Below are 23,903 nucleotides of genomic sequence, written 5' to 3'. Positions count from 1 at the left end.
TATTCTTTTCCTTTTATTATAGTCCCAATGTAGATAGATGAATAAGATAGATAATATTTTTTATTTGTATCTTAGTAAACACATATAGGCTTATTTATAACATTACATGATATATTTCATATGTCAATATTTTTTTCAGACTACTATAGCTGTTGGCCACAGCTGGTCTTTACAGCTTCCCCGGAGTATACCAATGTCAATATTCGGTTTTGAAATTTAAAAAATCATAATTTCTACTCATTACTTATATTGCATTTGTATTTAGAACATTTATTTGTTAACAATTGGAGACGTGGCTGTGTGTCATACACTTTTGCCTTTCCTTGGGATAACGCATAAAAAAAATATTTACTGTTTTGTTTTTCGATTTTTAAATACTTTTTAAAGGATTTTGTAAAGCACGGAATAGTAGGTATGTAAAAATTGTAGCAACAAAAAGAAATCAGTAATTCAAATATTATGAGTAGAAAAGAGGATGGCTTTCTCATATTAAAATATCTCAATACATTATTATATTATCATAATATAATAACTTGATACGAACCTTGGCTGAGGCTGTGTTGTTTTCAACATTGCCAAAAGGACTATATTTTCCTCAAGAATGTATTAACACGTGAAATGAATATAAATTAGGGCTTCGAATAATTTTCTTGTAAATATGAAACACATCTAAGATATCTTTATCTTTAGTCTTGTAGTCTTTTATATTATTTTTTAACATTACCGTTCAGTTTAGGCTACTATATCAATTTAGAAGAATTGGCAAGAAATATATATAATGGTCATCTCTCAATAAAGTATCATTGCTTATATGTTTATGTTTGCAATATTAGTCTCTATCTTATATATATGACACTTATATTAACGACAACATAAACAGCATTAATATCACACGCCATCTAGTCCCGAGCTAAGCAGAGCTTATGTTGTGGACACTAGACTACTGCTAGAATACTTAAATACATTTTTTTTTGTAAATACATACATAATATATATAGAAAACACCCGGACCGATTCAAACTATGGTACTCATGAATACAAATGTTTATGGCATGCGACGAATCGAACCCGCGACTATCAGAAGGAAAGCGGTGTGATAAACCACTAGATCACTGAGTTATATATACTATAATAACTATTATTCTACTAAACATCCACAGCATATTCTATGAAAATTGCATCCGTCATCAGTCGTTGTTTACGTGAATTCTTAATACACAAGCAGACAAACAGTTGCAACATTTTACAATTTTATCATACGTAAAGAAATAAAGACTACTGTATTACAGTATGTAGCAGAAACGACAAATCCAATAATTGCAAAAGTGCGAAAGAAAGCTCATAAGGGATATCTTGGGTAGATTTTTTGTATAGACTATCAATCACTGTCCCCGAAACAAAGACACCTCCAGTATGAACTTTAATTTGATTGATTTCGTTCACGTAGAACAACTGGCAACCCTATCAAAATGTGTTCGCGATGAAGTTTTTAATTTAGCCAGCACGACTAGTGTGGCGAACTAAATATACCTCAAGTGGTACAAATTGTAACGTACAAGTTACTGTATGTACAATTACAACACTACAGTACGTAACTCAGACATTTTTAATGTTAGTGTACTTACGTTTTAGGGGTGAGATATGTCAGTGAAATTATGGAACCTTAGTCCTCAGACAATGCATGAGCGGTGTCACGGCTGCATGTTCATGTTTCCTTGGTGCTGTTTAAGCACAAAAAAATATTAGACACACTACTTCTTAGTCTACACGTCATCGTCACTAATTTTAACACTTATTTTTATGATTCTTTTTCGTGGACAATATTTATGTTTATCCTGTACTATTTTTATACAAAGCAGATTATATATATATAGTTCTCTCTGTAACATATATATACATACAGTTCGTAATTATTTTTTTGGTTTTTGTTTCAGGATTCCACTCGCTGGATAGCGCCAAAGAAAATATGGTGATGAGCCATAATTTACATAGGTCAGTATCCCCACATTCCATAATAAACACTTCAAAATCAAAGTAAAAACCGTTTACTTATGGTATATTTAATATTTTATAACTTTTCCCGTAAAGTACCAAAATAAACGATCCGTTTTCAATTGAATTATTATGATGATCCGTCACGGCTCTGTACTCTGTAATTTCATACCTCTTCAACGGAAACTCTTAGCGACACAGTATACCCTCGTAATAAATATAGATAGGACAGAGTGTACTCACGCCCTTTATACAAAACATAAAAATCGTAAATATTTTAAATTTCGAATTTCTGACCTAAAATCCTCAGATAAAGCCTGAAAACGGAAAGTTTTAAGGCCGAGTATTCATGGTGTGCATTAATCATGCCATGGACAGCGGACGTCTATTCGACTATTGTTCGATGAGTTTTTTAATAGCCATTTAAAGAACAAACAATGCATTTTGCATAAAACGGAACGGGAAACATTAATGAAAGTGAATTGGCGGGAAATTGTTATGTTAACAAAGTTTTGTTTTGTTTGCGACAGACAATCATCAAAAGTTAGTCACATTTTGCGAACACAATTGCTTCCGAAGTCCTAGTTTCTATCATAGACATAAAATAGAAATACATTTTATCTATGTTAGTGTTCATTCTGTTAAGATAATGTGATGGCTTTACATCTAAATAGGTATAGGTGCAGGTAAATCAGTAAAATAATAGGCGGTGAAAGTAGATTTAATAAAGTAAGTTTAAGATATACAGTACTCCATATTTTTTCAATTTATTAAATACACTATTGTATATGCGTTGTACTACATAAAATAAAATATTAGATAAGTATAGTCGCTTGGATTGATATGTTTATACACTTCGGTGCATATTGACGGACTGACCTACACATTTTTTTCTTAATTTAGCGTTGTTGTGACAAAGTACAAAAAAATGTTTGTGCAGCGAATATTATATAAAAGATAACGATTCATCAAGGAAAAACGTGATAAGAAAAATATAGGAGATATATTCTGAATTAGGTATTTAAACTAAAAAATATTATAACTTTAGAAAAGAGAGAAATTGGTGGTAATAATCTAAGTATTTTTAAACTAAGTTAAATCTTAATTTTCTGTTATGTAATAACATACAAAGGTTTTCTTACTGCATTTAATTATATTACGACTCTACAAAAACTAATCAAGAACAAATGGATAAACCAGTAGAAAATTGTCGAAAATTATAAATAAATCTTATTTAATAACGGTTTAGGTGAGTACAATGTACTGTATTTCCACCACTCGTGTTTCACACTCTTCCTGGTTTTATAATAGATACTAAGGTATTTTCTGGTTATTCATTCATTCATTCTTAATTTACGAGCCACGCTTTTGTGGAGCATTTACCACTTTCCACGATCTTCTATCATGTTCTTTAACTGTTGATACGACACGACTCCTATTTTGTCTTTAATTTGCTTGATGTAGCTGTGCCTTGGTTTTTCCCTCTTCCTTTCTCTTTCTATCTATTTTTCCCATAATAATAATTTTCATAAATTCATCGTGCCGTATCCAGTGGCCTAACATTTTCCCTCGTCTATTTTCTATAGTATACAATATCTGCCTTTTTTCTTTCACCCTGTGTAGTACTTCCTTATTTCTTATTTTATCTATCCAGCTAATTCTTTCCATCTCTCTCTAACACTAAATTTCAAAAGCTTCCAGTTTGTATCTTTCTTTTTGAGTTGATGTCCACGTTGCACACATTGTAAATGATATAGCTATACCCCAGATATAGGTAAGTCGATTCCGTGAGGTTTTTATATCTTAGCACTTAACTTAATAATTTTTAATTCATTATATTATTCTAATTTGGGAGCGGTCGGCATCTAAACAAAGTTCAAACATAATCACTGTAAAAGGCCAGCTGATATTACAGGCTGTGCTGTACACCGGGCTGCGCCGGCGCACGTGCGTTTCGCTTTGTTGATAAACCCAATGCAATCACTATTGTGTATAAACATAGTGATGTTGATCGAGACTATCGATAATATAAGTACCCAACCGAGGATTGATCTTACAAGTCACATACAATTTTATATTACAACTAGATGACCCGTCTGTGTAACATTTTACCCATTTTTACAATATTTTTTAGTGCAGTTCCGCTTGTAGTGGTCGTAGAGTGGATGTTATATAGCTTATAACTAACAAATAATTTCTATTGGTAAAATAATTTTCAAATTTGGTTCAGTAGATCTTGAGATTACTACTATTATTACTATAACCTCACAAACTTTTCCTCTTTGTAATATTATATATTGGTACAAGTTTAGCGGCGAAAAGATTATAACTAGAGAAACTTCTTGCGACATTATTTTTCATAGTGACATCTAGTAAGTTTAATTATTCGTCACAGTAATTTAACAAGTAAATATTTTTTTGACTTAATAACTTTGACTTGTCATGAAAACGTATGAGTGGATTCAGTTAGTATTTATTTGTCATTAATTATGGGTATATCAAATAAGAGATTAAAAACAACTTTCATTCATCATTTTAGCCCCTGATTGTTATTTATTTCTTTTTTAAATACAATAACATATAATAATAATATATATAAGCTTCCTCGTGATACAATCTACATTCTTATCAATTAAGTTCCGATCAGCCGTTTAGTCCGGAAAAGGCACCAAACAGGCAGATAGACAGACACTTTCGCAATAATATAGATATAAAATTATGGACATTAGTTAACATGTAAAAGTGAGTTTATTTGTTATAACTTGGCGCCTTAATGACTCAAGTAAATCACAAGTGGTGCAATGTAGACTGTGGTATATAGAGTCCATTAAGAAAACAAGTTTAATCCACTCGTAGTTATCGATATCGATATTTTGTCTTCCAACTTCCTGCTACTGTCACAGTTATGCGTGACTGTATACTGACGCATACATCTAGCTAGCGTATTGTATTAACACTTTATTAAATGATTTCCTGTGTTTGCATAAGGGCTTATTACCCCTGATGATGTTGCTAGCCGCAGGAAGTATATATTATTAATGTAATCGCGAACAGTGCCATATTCGTAATGATTAAGAAATACCTATAATAACAATTATATGAAGAAGTTCCACCAGATCTAGAATTTATTCAAAGTCGTCAATGTACCTCGGTCTCACCTATCAGAGATTTCTAAGCTATGTTTTAGTTAGAGGGTGATATATGGCGATGAAAGTACAAAACAAGGAGGCGTGACTTCTTAGTGTTACATTAAAAAGTTGTATTTATAGAAGAGATGAATAAAAAAGAGAGTCTACTTATTTTACAACCCATCAACTCAATATACATTTCGTGACAGGTCTCTATAATTACATGGTCATAAAGTACAGTTTACATATTCTGTAGTCACACAGTTTATTATAATAGGTGTAGATGTGTTTAGCCAACTGCTATTTTCACTTCACGCAACATGTAGGTCGTGCCTACTGTATACCTAGACTAATGTTAGGTACAATTTCTGTCCCAATTTTGCTCCAATCTCCCACCCACGAAGAACATGAACCAATCAATACGGAACCAGCACAACGCCCTTATTCGTATTAGATATAGAACGTTTATAAATAACACAAGGTTCAGAATTCACTGGGCACTTGAACCTGCAGTGCGCTTGCATCTTTTATGGCAAAATATTCAAATATTAACCTTTCAGTTATGAAATTATATGGCCCATAATGATATAAATGATACACCAGCGTTCCAGGCTTCGTATCGATACTATTGTGGTAGATTCACTGATTATATTACCAGTACACTATGGTAACAAAAATATTAGGACAGTTATATAATATCTACTAATAATTGTTTGTATTAAATAGATATATTATAGTTATTTAAATACAATTATTATAATTAATTACCTATAAAATTATGAAATTTAAATACATTTTTGTTTATACAAATTTCACTTTTAAAGAGTCATCGTCGTAATATACGAGTAAGTATAATATTATGATTGTTAAATATAATTATGCAAATTATAAGTTGTTCACACATGGGATATTCTGCGGTAATATTACTGCAACCATTAGCATAGTTACGTAATGTTACACTAATTAAATCATAATCCTTAATACACGATAATTAACAAGTAATGATTTTTTGTCTTCCTCTGTTTATTCAGTCACGCAATGAAATTATGTGAAGTTATTTTGAAATGAAAGTGGTGAATATACAGATGGCTATGTAGTCGTTGAAGGTAGTCCTGAAATTCAGTCTATTCGATAGACAGATATAAAATTAAATATTAAAATATCTAGTACTATTACTATAATACTACATATTTTGTGCTATTTTAGAATACCATCACGTCACCGTTTTGACCCCAGTATATCGGAATAATAGGTGTCAGAGTATGTAAAATAGAAATAAATTCAATATATAGACGCATAAATATCAACCCTGGCTAGCGTAATAGAGGTAAGTTCTCATCCTATGTGGGAAGATCTTGATATAACTTTGTAATAGATATTATATTATCTGTGGTAATAGTAACTGGTTACTATTACAAATACAACAAAAAATACTTAGAATTAGATTATATCGTTGTCTTGATATTGGATCTCTTGTTTATTCATTAGTAAGTAAAAATAAAATTAGGGTAGAAGGCATAATATCTAATAGAATTAATTCTAAGAAATAGCAACGTTATTCTACGGATGTCACAATTGTGACTATGTATGTATTGTGAATGGGTACACCATTAGAGAAACTCCCTTTTTCATCAAAACTTTATAAAAAAGAATATCTGTTAATTTTAATGGTCGCATAAGTCTCTCGTATCGTTTAAAATTTTCCTACTATATTTAGCTAACCTCATCTTTATTAAGTTAAATCAACAAATTGATTGAAGATGAATGGCTGGTATTTTATTTGTAAATATAACATATTTATGAGAGCATAGTGTATATGATATATACCGGCTGTCGCCAGTGGGTAAATAGTCATATCCACATAAATATCTTTTCAGGCGTGGATTCTTTGGCATACGGCCGAAACGGCGCCCAGTCCACGCGAGCGTCGCGGCGCGTCGGCTCGCGCTGACTGACTCATTCGAAAACACGATTCACGAAATTGTCTATGCCTAATAACTTTTTTATTTATTTAAAAAAAAAAACGGTAATTAATTATTCTAAATTTTAAAGTGCAGTTCGAAATCCGGTAGTTTTTAATTTAGTGTTTGCGAACAGCGATTTTCTAGCGAACTCAAATACGAAAGTGAAAATAGTGAGAGTGGATGGTTCAAGTGGTATAATATTATTTGTTTTCAATAGAGGATTTACCGACTTACTTAAGAATGATCATAGTGTAGTCTGTTATATAAATGAACATTAACACTGTAAATTAGTATACTATATTTCTCATCCTGCCTGATGCTTTATGGTAGTTTATCATCTGCGTGCTATAAAGTGTTATTTTTAGGATATTTAAAATATAATAACAGGCACGTCAAGAACGGAATAAAATAATGAAAAAATAATTAGATTTCGTGCTTTGGTTATATTTTTTAGTTTTATTAAGTTTAGTTACGTATCATAAAAATTTTGTATTCGAAACAACTGTTTTGGTAAAATACACCTCTAACAAACATTTTCACATACAAAAATCATGCTATTTACAATTTTTTCGCAATATATAAAGGTTGTAGCAGCCGATAGCCAAGTATCTGAAACTCATGAGAGTGAATCACTTTTACTTAGAAGTACAATGGAAATGTGAATATAAATTTTGAACTTTTCATGATAAATGAATCACGTGACCATGCACCTTGTATGAAGGTTTTTAACTAAATTATTGCATGAGAGTTTTTTTTTATTTCTTTTGTACGAACGTTGTTAAGTTTCGTGAAATTTTATCACTGACTGTCAGTTTGGTATGCGATTTACCACTAATCTTGTATAAAGTTTTCTGAAAACTGCAACTGCATTCAAGTCAGTCTACATTTCAGTAGTAGGTACGTTACATTTTCAACAAGCAAATATATCACAGTTTAGTTATGAGATATCGTTATCTTTAATTGAAAACATCCATACCTATTATCTAAACTTATAAATAAATAAATGTCTGTCTTTATAGTACGTTTTCGTGAGTAAATCCGAACGGATCTTAATGAGATTTGACGTGGAGATAGATTGTATCAAATAGACAGACATACACTATCTTTAAAACTAATTTTAGGAAATTTAGAAGTACTCTGTACAGCTATTATGATACAGTTAATTGATTACAATGAGGTGTAACAAAACGCAAAAACAATACGGCACAGATTATAAATAATCGCGATACATTGACCTGGGCAACGGCATAATAATGTCGGATACGCGAAAATATTTACTACCGGAATGAGAACGCAAATTGGCATAATAAACTTGTCTAAATATATGTATATCTAAACTAATATTGTAGAGAGAAAAATCTTAAATATTTTTCTATGTTGACTTTGATTTGAAATTTAAAAAAATCTTAACGATAATTTACATTATAGGTAGTGGCCTGTACTTCATTTTGGCGGTGGCATTTCACTAGTATTTTCATAATTCATCATAAAATGTGAAATAATTCATTAAAATAATGTCTGGAAAATTGATTCTCGACAACATTTTGTACAGTTTATTTTTTATTGACTTCGTAATATTTTATTATATTTGTTACAATAAAGTACATACGTATATAAATTAATTAATAGAAAAATAAGGAAATTCTCTAAAATACATTTTAATCTATGCATACAAGAAATTTTCATCTTATGATTCATTAGATATAATGTTATTACATATACAATATACTGACTTGTTTTTGTTTTTCTGCTTAATGTTGTCGTCTTAAATATGACATATAATTACAAGTTAATTCCAACAATTAGGTATTTATTGCTTTTACCGTGGATCATCCATGGATCTCGTTACAAAAAATTTGGCGAGTGTATATAGAACCAATAAACTTATTATTAGTTGACTTTTGCGGTGATGACCCCCTTTAAAAAGTATTATGACATAAAATTACAAAAACTAACATTTATGAAATTCAATTAATAATCTCACCAGGCATGGGGGCGAAGTTCGTGTAAAACCTAGAATGAACATAAAGCCTTCTACTTCATAAAATAGAGTCCAATAAAAAAATATACTTTTTTCTAAGTCTGTTTAATTTGTATTATAAAACTTTTAATATCAAAGAACGCTTGCCCGAGCATTTTGCCAGTGCCGTGTTGAAAATCACCATTTGGAAATTCAAAGCATGCACCATTTAAAGTTATTTTTACATACTTTATAATGCATCTAAAGATACTTAATGATGCTCGATATTAATGTGTGGTATGCACTATAAATTCACATTTATTGTTTTTTTTATGATACGGAATGCAAATATACGTTGATTTATTGCTAACTAAAGAGGCCAAATTAAAAGGATTATAGAATGAAACGAACAAACACGCGTCTACCTCTTATTGAGGTAGATGTTGTAAAAATCGTCTGCTTGGATTCCTCTACCTACTTAATTGAGTCGTCATACAGCTTGCTTTGTAAGCTGTTTCTGTTGAAGGTTGAGATACGGTAGTGAAATTACAGGATGAGGCATGACTTTTAAGTCCTTTGGAATGGCAATGCATGAGTATCAAGAGCGTCACATGATGCATCGCGCACGTTACACCCCTGGTGTTTTAGGTGTCTATAGCCTACGGTAGCCGTTTACCATCAGATGAGCCCTATACTTGTACGCCACCAACGTAGTGAAAACATCGTAAAAACCATCGTAAAAAAATGATAACGTGATGTCTGTAATTCTGTTTTGACATTCGAATTACATAAAAAATACATACTTACTGATAGATCCAATACTATACTTATTGAAATAAATATCTATATACGTATTTTACAGTCGAAATAAATAGCAATGGGCATGCTATTTATTTCGTTGTTTGGGCGTTTCACATTTTGGTGTTAATAGCTAATATTTTTTATTGGGACAGAATGTCGTATGCCGAAAGAAGAAAGATACGAAATTATACCTTATGACAAGTTGTCTCACAATCAGTAGCATCTAATATCCTATTCACACGAGTAGAGATAGTGCTTACTAGTGTGCCTATTACTGCCTATAACAAGTTGTTATGGCGATACTGCACGGCCTGTATATATTTTTGGCTAAGTATCAAAAAGTATTGTTCACAGTTTTTTATACTTGATGGAAAGTTGCAAGTGGGCAAAGCCCATAAACGGGCAAACAAACAAACTGTAATACTACGAATATCATAAATTAAATTTTATATCCTAATGAGAATATTAGCAAATGAAATAGGAATTAGGAATGGAAATGCATGACGCAATTCTATTCCAGAGTACTTAGGTGTTATGCCTCCGTACGTGTCTATAAGAAATGAAACTTATTTGGAACACGACTTACAATGCAAGCTATTTGACGGCAGAAATAGGTGAGACAGAATTAGGTATCTACGCAGATAAGTTTGTAGAAAGTCTTCCGCTGACATTCATTGGTTCTTTTTGAGATAGAATTATACTTCATTACTTTAGAGATAACTATCTTTGTTGTATACTTTATCTGCCTTTCTTATCTCTCGGTACAAATATTTCTTTATTATTGCAATGTAGTATACAGGGTGCAGAACGCTAATAAATACTGGAGTGTGTCTAAAATACCTTTTAGTATAGGTATATTTCGATACCAAAAGCATTTGGTATCGAAATATATCTATACATATAAATAAAATTGGAGTGTCTGCTTGTAATATTGAAGTAACCGTTTTTTACTACATGCATATGAATATAAATACGGTACATACTCCAAAATAACATTTTTTAAAAATTTTGTCGGTCTGTCTGTCAGTCTGTTTGTTTCTCTTTAATTCAGAGATTACTCTGAAATGGCTGAAAACTTCATCAGGCTTGTACTATACCTGATGACCAAAAAATAAAGGTCATTCGAAATTAGAAATTACAGATCTGTTAATATCGACGAATTTAGATATCTTTTAGATCATCTTATAGTTCTACAAAATAATCTCAAAAGTAGCGAAATAGTTTGAGTAACTTATCGATACCTTGTACGTATCGGACTGTCCCAACACTAGTCTATTGTGAGGCAACTGGACGAAAGTGCCGCAGCTGCAAATTGGATAAATTTTCACATGTATTTACGAATAGGTGCCAACGTACTCGTTAATACACGATTTGACATATTACAAAATACTAATATTACAAATACATTGTTGTTAACACATCAATATTATAAAGAGAGAAGGAAAGAGAGAGAGAGAGAACGGATGTCATTAAGAGGACAGTAAACTCCGGAATTACTACATTACATTATTTCGGTAAATAATTATCTTTCAGCTTTAGTGTAAGCGAACTAGTCGAACATCGCTGGTGTAGTGATTTTGCATTGCCTCGCCTTTCGTCGATCGCCGCTTCGATACAGTGTAAATCACAGTGTAAAGATTTATATATATTTCAAACTTATTGTATAACTAGGGTGAATTTGCATAGACCTATTTTCTTTTTTATTCCACAACATAGTGTATGTTTTGGAAATAAAAAAAATCTGTTCAAATAAACTTAATATAAGCAGTTTTAAATAGTCATATAATATTATATAGAAAACACCCAGACCGATGAAAACTATCCTACTCGTGAATACAAATTGCCGTGCGAGGAATCGTACCCGCAACAATTGAAATTAAGGCGGTGTGCTAAACCGCTAAACCACCGAGGCCATCTTATATATTAAATAAATATAATAGTTATACATGGGTATCAAATAAACCAGTCATAGTTATCAGAGCAGACCAGTACAGAAGTTGTATTCTCCTTTGAACAATTTTACGTCAATTTTGCTACTTTCCCAAGCTGGCCAGTTATTAATTTATTAATAGTAGAGACGACGCGCATCTAACTAGCGGAGTAATAACAATAAATCTGTCAATGGAACCACTACAACTACATGGGGCGATGTTGTAAATTGCCATGGGGCAGTCCTTTCCTTCTGCTTTCATTGACTCGTACACATTTCCAGTTAATGGCGTACTAGTATGTGACATCATGATACGTGTATCTAAACTAATATTATTCTATTTTGGAATACTTGCGTAGGAATCAAAAGGTATAAAATATTGATGATTTATTAAAGATGTCAAAACTAGGGATATATCGGGTTCTGACATTTGCTAATGATAAAAGGCGGAATTAAACAAAATAATGTAAAACCATTAAGAATAGAGATCAAGAGAATGCCATGTAGAATTAAGCTCGCCTTTTGTACAAGAGCTATTGATCAATGAAGAATAAAGAAATAACTTACTAATGAAAAGTGTAAGATCCCGTTGTTAATATTTTCAGGTAAGGAGCAAGGGTTAGTAATGTGGACTGATGACTCCATTGAACAATGTACCATGTCAGGTTGACCTCCACGCGGTACCCCCTGAAAACCATCATGACAAATTCCTAGTGAATTTGCTGGCTAACTGACCTGGTGCCCTGCCAACGTAAACCATTAGAGCAGGTGGTGAGCATGGTGCACCCAGCACCATTCCATTATCGTCAATAAAAAAAAATATTTTCATGTATAACCACTATTTCCGCTAAATGTTACTACGCGTAGTGTGTAAGTTGTCAACTCCGGTACGGATATAGAACTGCGCTGGCGCAGACTCACCGCTGTCTGTCTATTAATTGTGACGTGACAAGTGTGACGCGAGCGAGGTTTCTTGTATAAAATCGTGATAAAAAAATGTTTGTTGCCAACGTAGAAACTCCATGCTCGCCATGCTCACAAAAAATCTACGTAGGATTCTTATGAACATTTCACAATTATTTCTTAATGTCGCCTTGTCTAACGGTTTTGCACACCGCTATACTTCCGATGATCGCGGGTTCGATTCCTCGCACGTTAATTATATTTGTATTCATGAGTATGATTGTTTGTGTCGGTCTACGTGTTTTCTATGTAATATACATAGAAATATCACTATACAGGTACTAGATAGTAAATATCTTTATTTAGCTTGGGGCTAGATGGCGTTGCATGAAATGTCCAGGTCAGTCCAATCAGTTGCCATTTCAATAACGTAAAGCAATTTTCACGAGTGCCCCGGCAAACGTAAACGATTTCATATTCATCCATGAAAAAAATTTTATTCATTAAAATTTGAGGTTAACATATGTTTTCATCCCCTAGGTTTTGTTTTGTTACGAAAGAGAGAAGTTAGCAAAGAGTTTGTTAACACGTAGGTCCCGCTTTGTCCGTGCAAGGGTTGCATGCCCCTTGTAATTGTTAATTGTCGACCAACTTTACATTACTAGTTACAATGAAGATTTATTTTGCCCTCAGACTAGTGGCTCTTTTTTATACTGGATGATATTATAATAGTGCACCCGCACTAGTACACATAACACAAACTCTAGCTAGCTTAACTTGGGTCTAGATGGCGCTGTGTGAATTGTCCTGAGATTTATTTATAATTATTAGCGTGAATATGGTGAATGTTGTCATTTGTCACAATTTTTTTATGTAAATAAAAATAGCAAACAAGCTGGTATGGGGTGACCATCGCATATATAAGTGAAGAGCACAACAGACATCATGTTATTATGTGCCGACCGTGATTCTACTCATGCGTTGTCATTCCGGAGGTCTAACATCTCACATGACTTTTATCCTGTAATTTCATTACCTTTTCTCACCTTACAACCAAAAGACAACTTACAAAAGAAGCAACTTGGCCGCTGAACCAAGCTATAGTAGTAAATAAATTCCTGGTGAATTTACCACGATGTGCTAACTGACGTGACTTTATGCTCATCTTATCGTCCTCCACTGGTACCCCGCCAGCATAAACCGTTAGCGCAGACAGGTGCATCATTCCATAATAATCCATAAAAAAATCTTCATCTCATAAAAAAAATAACAAGAACTATTTTTTAATCTCAATTAATGGCTTTTATAAAAAAAAGTATTCTTTTATTAAAATTATTGAATTATCATTCAGTCCGTATGTTTGTCTAACTTCTTAAATGCATTACGTAATTCTGATGGCAAGCAACTTACTCATGCAGTACACTAATGCATTTACTGATGTTTACTAATTATATCTAATACATACAAATGAACACATGACTGGCCTCCCACAACTTGCATTTATTCAACTAAAACAACATTCCATTACAAGGGGAAGGCGATTGTTAATAATGTGGACTGATAACCCCATTAATGCAATAGAAATGTACCATGTCAGGTTGACACGCGGCTCGCCCTTTTTTTTACATGGGGAAATCCGTTATGTAGATCCGCTAGACTCGGTGTCTTCCACTTTTTACTAGCGCCGGGGTCACGAGATCGAAATGCATTCACCGTCGCCTTGGCAGCGCAGACTGCAATCCATCTTCCCTATAAATTGACAGTAGATACCCTTGCGTCTGCCGCCGTGAGGCCCGTGCTTTGGGGAATGCAGTTGCACCTAGCACATACCATAATAATAAATTCCTAGTGGATTTCTCACAATGAGATGCAAGTTAGTTAGCTCATCGTGAGATATCTTATCATCATCCACTGGTGTAAGCTCCACTCCACTCCCCGTCAGCGTAAATCGTTAGCCCAGACGGGTGCACCATTCCATTATCATCCAAACATTGACACACTTTCGCATTTCTAATATTGAGTATAGATTCTATTTTTCAGGTAAGCATTGCTGTCCTTCAAACCATGTAGCCATGTAGTATGTTACTAAGTCTAGCTCGGTAAAATAAATAGATAATGACAATGAATCAATGAAGATAAATAATCCACAAAACAGACAAGTGAAACACACCATTGAGTCAAAGTTTTGGAATTATTTAGATAAATTTTGAATAGAAAAGGCAGTTTTAGGGTACGCCTGGGACCGTTTGTTGTCTATGGTTTAGATAAGAGGGGAATAAAAATTTATTGTTCTCGCGTTATCTGGTCAAATGACGACATGACTAAATAAAGTTGAAATCAATTGGGCTGATTTATAGAATGAGTGGCGTCATGCGGGCTTTGATTATGTATGGCTTTGGGACGATTATTTTGAATTACACATCATAGAGAAAAGACGGGGTTGAAGTCAACAGCAGTTTTAAGTTTTAATTGAATACAATGAGCAAACAAGTCGATGGCCTGATGGAGTATGGTAATGGTCAACTATGTATTTTTTTATGTACAATAATAGCATGGAATGCAACAAATAATCAAGTACTAATACTTATATATTTTTTTATGTATGGCAAAAAAAATTACGGCCCGTCTGATGGTAAGTGATTTACGTTGCCTATATACATGAATAGTACCATGGGCATAACAATGTTATGTGACACCCGTGAAACCATGCTTTGCTATTGCAGAGGATTATTATTAGGAGTTATCTCTCTTATCCTGTCTAATCACCTTACAAACGAAATACAGCGTACAAAGCAAGCTGTTTAGCTATAATACCTGTATGTCTATACTAGCTGACCCGCACAACTTCGTCTGCATCACACTTACTCAATTTACATTATATATTTTTAAATTATAGCCTATGTGTTATTCTGATGTATAAGCTATATTACTGTAGTTTTTTGTGAAAGAGTAACAAACATCCATCCATATTCCCAAACTTTTGCTATTATAACATTAAGATTAAGATCATCATCTGCTTCTTCCTTATCGCATTTATTATATGTATATATATTGTACTATTATTATGTATAATCATGTTGCTGTCTTAGTATATATATATTCATGTGCAATATATATTGTTTAATAATATATATATGTATATGAATATCACCGCACAGAACGCAACAAACTATTAGGTACCTATTACTACTGCTATTCAAATCTTGTGGTTGTTTATTAAAAAAAATTACATACACTATGATGCCACGTGAAGGATATTATTATTATTATGTTAATCAATAAATATTAAATCAAGCAAGATCTCACTAAATCTGTCCATTCAAGTTAACGACCCGAAGTGGTTATAAGAAGATATCTAAAAATATCATTTCTGTAATTTGAACGAACATGTGTAACACTTCAGAATTTTAGGAAACGTTTTATTTCATTTATTTTATTTATACACTTATGAATTCTACATAAACTTCACAAGTTTTATTAAGCATTAAATAGGTTTTCAGATAACAGACTGTGCATGAACTGCGATATTGATATGATTACATTTTAGATTCTTTCACGAATTTTATTAAAACTCAATTGTTTCTAAAATATATATGTAAAACCAAAAGTCAATTCATTGTAGCCGCTTATGAACGTCAAATTTTTTGTATGAATATTATTACCCTACTTTCCAGTTCAGTATACATATTCAATAGATGGAAAGAACTGGAACTCTTCCTCCTGATATAGGTTCTAATTATACATAATATGTAATGATATAAGTCGTTTCAAATTCTTTAAGGTAACTGCAGTTTTTGAGTGGCCTATTCATGTTTAATGTCTGAAATACTTTTTAAATATAATAAATAGTACGTTCGGAGATTATAATTTCCGCTTATCTCTTTTTCGAATCTCACGCGATAAAATATTATGGGAATAGTCATTATTTATATACATATATAGACCAATACAATTATCGATACATTTTGAGGATGCGCAGTTTAGACTAAAAATAACATCGAACTAGTGAGATATGTCACAGCCGTTTCGATGCCGATTAATTTTCGCCCAACCGGGGAACGTTTCTAAGAAAAATATTGGAACCATAAATTTTGTTACGCTCTGTTACTCTCTGGTCGAGGTGACGACATCCATCTTATTTTAAACTTTGGTGAAAACTCGAAACTACCTAATTTAAATGAATGCAATACAGGATCCATTTTTTTTATTAAAAATAATATTATTTCTGGTTTCTAAAACTATTACTCAATCGAATAATTGAATTGCTATACCTAATTACACTTACAAAGGAACAAATTTCTGTGTATACAATTTTAGGACTAAGCTCAGTTTGTGGTGATTTCTTTAAACTCTTGTTTTTGTTAAATACTTTACAAATACTTTCTTATCTACTGCTAAACATTATTTTGAAAAGAACAAAGAAGTACAATACGAAACACTAGTCTTCTTCTTTTGACCTTAACTCATTTTCATTTGGGGTCGGCTCGTGGTTGATTAGAAGATTGGTTGACTGTGTGTTTTACAGGCTCCCCCACGAAACACTAGTGAATAATATAAATAATAGAGTACGTGACATTTTGTTTCAATGTAATTATGAACCTAATAATCCTCTTTTGGTAAGTAATCCCTGAAGAAGAATTGTTCTCAAATTATAATTTAATTTTTAATTAAAAAGTGCATACTGTTGTTATGGTTTGTGTCAAACGTAGGATTGACGCAGACACAATATACTGTATACCAAAATAGTTCCCTCTTGACATTTACGATATTTTTCCAGTTGAAATAAATTATTAACCCTTGTCATCTTTATAACAATAACATTATTATCTTAAGATGACAGCGTGAGTGTTAACATAGTAACATGCGCAATAGATACATGTTTTTACAAAATAATCTTTAGCCGAATCTCGCAAACATGATCACTGACTCATAAAATACATAATGCCGTATAATTGTATTTGAAAAAATGGTAACCAATTTATACAAGACGCAATCTTGTTGGATCATATTAACGCCCACATCAAGTAGTGGTAAAACTGGCAAATATTAGAGGATCTATGGAGACAGCTTGCGTCGCTTACATAATATAATATGAACTAATATTATAATGTAAAAAGTTTTAGATTTTTTGTTTCAAAAGAAAAGGATATAGGTATTCATAATATACGATGCTAAATCGCTAGACTACCGGCTACCGGTCGCGGCTTCAATTCCTCACAATGAATACGATTGCTTGTATTGGCCTGGGTGCCTTCTATTTATAGTACTAACTAATATTTAAAAAAAAATATATGATATCAGTGGTTTAGTTCCCGTATCACAAGTTCTGTTTAGTATAGGCATAGTATATATAATATTATGTTATCTGTGGTATAGGCTTATGGCACTGTTTAAATTTACTATTACTCTTTCCGATTTAAAATACTTTTTTCTGTATAAATCCTATATTAACATCAACAAGTAAATTAGTGTGTGTGTTTTATGCAAAAAAAGATGCCAAGGACAAAGAAGAAGGTGCCAGCCTAAAACTTAGATAATCTAAGAAAATTACAAGTGTCGAAGGCCAAAGTAAATTGGTTGGCACAAGGAGTTCTAAAAAAATCTGAGTCACGTGTTGGGACAAAAAGTGTTGTGTGTAATGAGCCGAAGTTGTGTACGGGTCGCTTGGCATTCGGGTATAATATGTAGCCTACAGCCCTGAGATGTTAAACTTGCCGTGGGTCATGTTTGAAGGTTACACAATAATTGGACTTTGTAGATGAGCCTAGATGATTAAGCTTATGAAACGGCTCTCTTCATAGTTACTCATCTTCAAGTTAACAAATGTTGAGAAATATATGACCGACAGAAGAAAATATACTACTTAATTGTGAAAGAGTACAGTTATAGTAGTTTTAAAAAAATAAAATTTTACTAGTCGAATCAAATATCATTTATTTGTGTAAGACATTTTAGCTGCTTATGAACGTAATTTTTTTTAAATTTGTTTTAAGTAAAATGTTTTTGGTTTAAGAATAAGATCATTCTTAAAAAAGTATCTTAAAGAAATTATTTATTCATTAACTATTTTATTAAAACAATATAAATACTAACTTCTAAAATATCCTTTCCAAATTTCTTTTCAGAACTAATAATAATTAAAAATTTATTAATATATATAAAAGCGAAAGTTTCTGAGTATGGATAGATGGATGGATAGAGGTTTATTATTCTTTCACGCAAAAACAACGAATTTTGATGAAACTTTAGAATAGTTTATACATCAGAATAACATATAGACTATAAATTACACGCGGGCAAAGCTAGTAAAATTCTTTTACCAAAAGGCTCTGAATAAGATGTTTTAGTTGATATCGATAAAAACTCGATTTACTCGTATTTTGTTAAACCTTTTTATATACATAATTGTTGAAACGTAAAAAAATTGATATAGTTACTCCCGTCGCAGTCATAATCGGATTATGACGTGTAAATCGTTGATTTATCTCGGAATGTGATTCGATTGTGCTGTTGATGGAAATGCGGTACTCTTTAGTTACGGTTAAAATCCATACCATTATATATAGTATCTTTGATTAAATAATTATCTAGGCGAAGTTAATAGTGGGGAAAAAGTCCTAAAAATAAGATGACAAATGTCGTTTTCGCTAACATATTTTTTTTAAACTGTGTTGTTCTATGTTCCAACGTAACTAATATTCTATGCGTGTGTTTAGTTTTAATTGTCTATAAAGTACGCATCACATGGCATCTCTGGCTTTATTATTAAGTTTAAATAAATAATACTTCAATATGAAGGAAATAACACAGCTGTATTCAGAATTTGTTGTTGTTTAATAATGTAACTTTTGGAACATATATCCCTTTTTTATACTACAATGTTGGCAAACAAGCATGCGGCCCATCTGATGGTAAATGGTTACCGAAGCCTATGATCGCTTGATACACTAGAGGTGTCACGTGGGCTATCTCTTTAGATATTTAGTTAACCCTGGTTAAGAAAATATGGAAATGTTTACAAATCCGATTTTGCCATTGTATAATAAAAAAAATATTTTGCCATATATGCCATTGAATGCGATTTATGTCGTCAATGAAGAGCAACTAAATAAAATATTGTAGCATTATACTAAAATGTCAGAAATATTTATAAGTTTAACATAAAAACATGTAGGTGTATCATATTGTTGCAATTGAAATATGTACCATGATCTGTCAAGGCAATCTCGATATGTGGGATGACCATTATTTATGATGCCAGTAAAGATTTTTTTACATAAAGACCTTGTTATTGAATATTATCAAACTTATAAAAAATCGTCTGGCAACCGGTAAAAGATGAAGTTCTGATAATATCAGTTGATTTTTATTTGCTAAATTTGAACATCACCTCTTTGAACTTAAACGCCTCTGAACATCAGAAAGTATAAGTTATCTCGGCTTTTTACACAGCGTCATTTAGTTCCCAGCTGAACCGAAATTGTGTTATATATAGATTAATTAAGAACTAATATAAATACTTAGATTTTTTGCAAATACTTACACAATATACATAGAAAAATAGGTTAATTTCCTATAGGTACTACACGTATTTATAGACCCTTAAGGTGTGGGTAGTAGGTACCAGATTAGATTATGTATTAGTAAGAAGAGTATATAACCACCAAATATACCTGCGATCCCATCGTCATAAGTTCGTGGTGAATTTATCACGATAGGCTAACTGACCTGACCTCATGCTCATATTATCATCCTCCACTGCTGCCCCTCCAGTGTAAACCACAGCGCAGGCGGGTGCACCATTCCATTATCATCCATAAAAAAATAAAAATTCCCCGCGAAATAGAAATGGTCGCACAACTGTCTGTACGTTAATCAACAAAAATTATAAAAGGAGTTTTTTAATTCTTAACTATTTTTTCTTAGGATTTATTTCTTCTTTAAGAGGGTCTTCCTATGTGACGGCCTGTTTTTTAGGGATATTTTAGGATTTTTTTTCTACGACTAGTAAATATTTAGAGCTTCAAGTTTTTTATCATTTATTAACACATATTTGGACAGTATAAATATAAAATTTCAGCTAAAAATATTCAGTCAAACTAGAGTTACAGCGCTCTGAACACCCCCGCCTCGAAAAAAAGAGCTCCCACTTCCTCCACGATTCCGGCTGATCGGCTTATCTGAAAAAAAAAAAAAAACGGCGTTTTAATTTGTAGGCTTAAAAGCACGGAATGACCTATAATCAAATGAATATAAAAAAAATTGGATTTTTGATAGACATTTGAAATAAAAGTTGCAAATTAGGCGTTTTTTTTTTTTTGTTTTTTGGTATAAAAAAATCGAAGTTTTGAAAATTTTCGATTGATAATAGTTCATTCCATGCGTTTACATATATTGAGTGTGCCCTGTAAATTTCAAGTAATTCGGTCCAGCCGTTTCTGAGATACAATGGAGGAAAGTTTGAAAAACACAGTTTTGAGAAAAACGCTTTTAAAGTTTCAAGTCCGTTAAAAACTATTAAAATATCAACTTACTCTCAATCGGCGATGCCTGGTCCATAGAGTATTCCTTCCTCTTCCTCGTGAAACTCTTTTAAAGCAGATTGTTCAGCTCTTGAGTCAATCCTGGCTTGTTTAACGACATCACTTACGCGCCGCTCAGAGCGTAAGATTTGCTTTTCATCCCGTTTCTCAACATACGCTTGGGCTTCACGACCAACAGGGCATCCCATAATCGACATAACTTTTAAAATACCTTGAAAACCTTCATTAAAGATAATAACTGCTAAGTAGCTAGCAATTTCAACAACTTTGGGACCAGAATGAAGATGTTTAGGAGCGAAAGTCCAAATCAAAGAATTCAAAGATTCGTTATTGTTTTGTGTCTCTGCTCCTAAACAACGAATTAATAATTCGTCTTTCGATAAATCTTCGAAAACCGGTTTGATAGCTTCTTGGACTTGCGGAATTAGAGGTGGTTTATCGTGATGAAATTGGTCCAGTTCATTATTAGCTTCAGCCTTACGCCATTTTTGGTGGGTAAAACGGTTTCCACTAAACTTTCTTTTTTTACTACGACCAGGATGAACATTTCCACTCGTACTTCCTTTCCGTCCACTCATTATGAAAAAAAAAAATTTGTAGCTGTTGCTCTCTTCGAAGTTCAACCAAGACTAAAATAACTTCGGTAAAATATTATAACAATAGAAATTTCTGTTTAAGTCTGTAGATACGTGTCTAAACTTGTATAAACAAATATATTAATAAAAGGGAGGCCAGGTATAAAGCCGACGGTACACAATAGGCCCGGTCTCTAACTGCCAACTCACCGCTCCGAACCGCTCTTTCTTTTACCTGCTGTATCTTTAAAACGACTTCGAATTTTCTAAAATCGCTTTACTACCGTATTCTAGACATGTTAAGGGAGCAATTTATGAAAAAAAAAAATCGATTTTTCAACCCATCACATAGGAAGACCCCCTTAAACCATTTAAACGATTTTTTTAAATATTTAAAACGAGATAAATGGCTTTTTGAAAGAATTTGCTTTCCGCGCTAGTTTAATCCGGCACTCCCTCTCAGCCATTCTCGAACTAATATTTCCGGCGTGAATATAGATACTTAAGAATAAAGGCAATCCATCACTACGTCTGCGACACGGCGACGTACAAATACTTACGAGTCTACGAAACTAATTATAGTTGTTGGACAGTTGAATGGCGAATGTCCTACAAACAACAATTGCTAAGCCACAGAGTCAATGTTCGATGATTCATCAGCACAAGTAGCAGTCCAATCTTTAAAGAACGAATTCATTTTAAACTTTAACTACACGTAATAACAGTGGGAATTGAATCACTCGGGTAATGGGTGTAGATATTTTCGGCAGTTATGTATTAAAAATGCACCTTGTAAGGTCAGCCATCCAATCTTCATAGTAGTCGACTTTGTACAAAGTCATGTGCGTCAAATTCAACACGCAAGTCTTATTTAGTAGCCATTAAGCCATTATTTTTAGCAAAACGTTAAAAAAAAGTCCGTCTTCATCATACAATGTATCTTCACGTTTCAAACGGGGATCGAAATTACGACGGCCTGAGCTGAGGTTCGAACCTCAACGGTGCTCTTAGACTAAAGACATGTCCGTCAGGGCGGAGTTGGCCTTCAGCCGCTCCATAAGTCCTTCCGCGGGTTTGGAGTGCCATCTGCTATCGTCCCCAATCGTCCGGTGAGGCTGTAAAGGCTAGCTACCAACACCATTAGAGTAGTCCGAAAAAAAAGTCAATTTTCAACCCGATTAGCTATATAATAATAACTAAAAGACAGACATGTTTGTATTTATAATATTAGCATGAGTATACATATAGCGGCATTGGAATATTGTAAATAAAATTTAATTCATCCCTTATAGATTATATGTGTAAAAAATATCCAGATAATTCGATTAAACCGATTAATTTAAATTAAATCATATTAATTAAATTTTTATTCGGTCACGCAGTATCTTAATTACATTGTAACGTGGGTATGTTCTCATGAAGTACGCCTTTGAGTCTCAAGAGATAAAGCAATTAGGTGGAACATCATTTTGGTTGTTTTTACATCCATTACCGAAGTCCCACGCGTCTTGAGAGGTTCTGTCTTTCTCAGCGCCAGACTATTTACAGAACAAAAACCTTTTGTGTATACGGTGACTAATTTGTGTTTTGTATTTTACTATTTTGAACCTATTTGTATAGAAATAAAGATTATATTCAAGTAACTAAACTTTATCCTGTACAGGATAACTTTTACTTACAGATGTATGATTGATTGCTTTAAAAGACTGTTTTGTGACTGCCATATAGATTTTTGTTTGAAAACATTGCTCACTACAAAATATATATTAATTGTAATAGTATTCTGTTAAAATAAAATTTCAATTAATTTATAAATATTACCTATTTTTTTTTTCATTTTTATTCTAACGTTTCATTCATTTTTATTTTGAACAGTGAGATTTCCTAACATTTTTTTATATGTATTGGTAATGTTTACTATAAGAATTCCGTATACCATAAACTTGAGTAAAGTACACATGTCATGACCTAGGGTTGCCAGTTCGCTGTACAGTACTGTACACATTGACAACAAAAAATATTAAACCTACTTTTATTTAAAAATAAATAGTGTTTATTATAAATATTTTAGTATTTGTTTATTTAGCTTTAACTATAATGTATCTGT

At 32.5% G+C, this 23,903-nt stretch overlaps 1 protein-coding gene across 3 annotated transcripts in view; it reads left to right on the top strand.

Annotated features, from left to right (window-relative positions):
• The window catches only part of LOC131846519 (tight junction protein ZO-3-like), a 105,364-nt gene that overhangs the window by 19,381 nt on the left and 62,080 nt on the right, over positions 1 to 23,903 (top strand). For all 3 annotated transcript variants that reach the window (XM_059195846.1, XM_059195845.1, XM_059195850.1), the window contains exon 2: positions 1,935 to 1,992. In XM_059195846.1, the coding sequence (XP_059051829.1) occupies positions 1,935 to 1,992 (58 nt within the window). The remainder of the gene's footprint in view (positions 1 to 1,934; positions 1,993 to 23,903) is intronic.

Source organism: Achroia grisella, unplaced genomic scaffold (assembly GCF_030625045.1).
Source record: "Achroia grisella isolate CSIRO2021 unplaced genomic scaffold, CSIRO_AGI_Agris_v1 utg511, whole genome shotgun sequence".
NCBI lineage: Eukaryota > Metazoa > Arthropoda > Insecta > Lepidoptera > Pyralidae > Achroia > Achroia grisella.
This window is presented reverse-complemented; position numbering and strand designations above follow the sequence as displayed.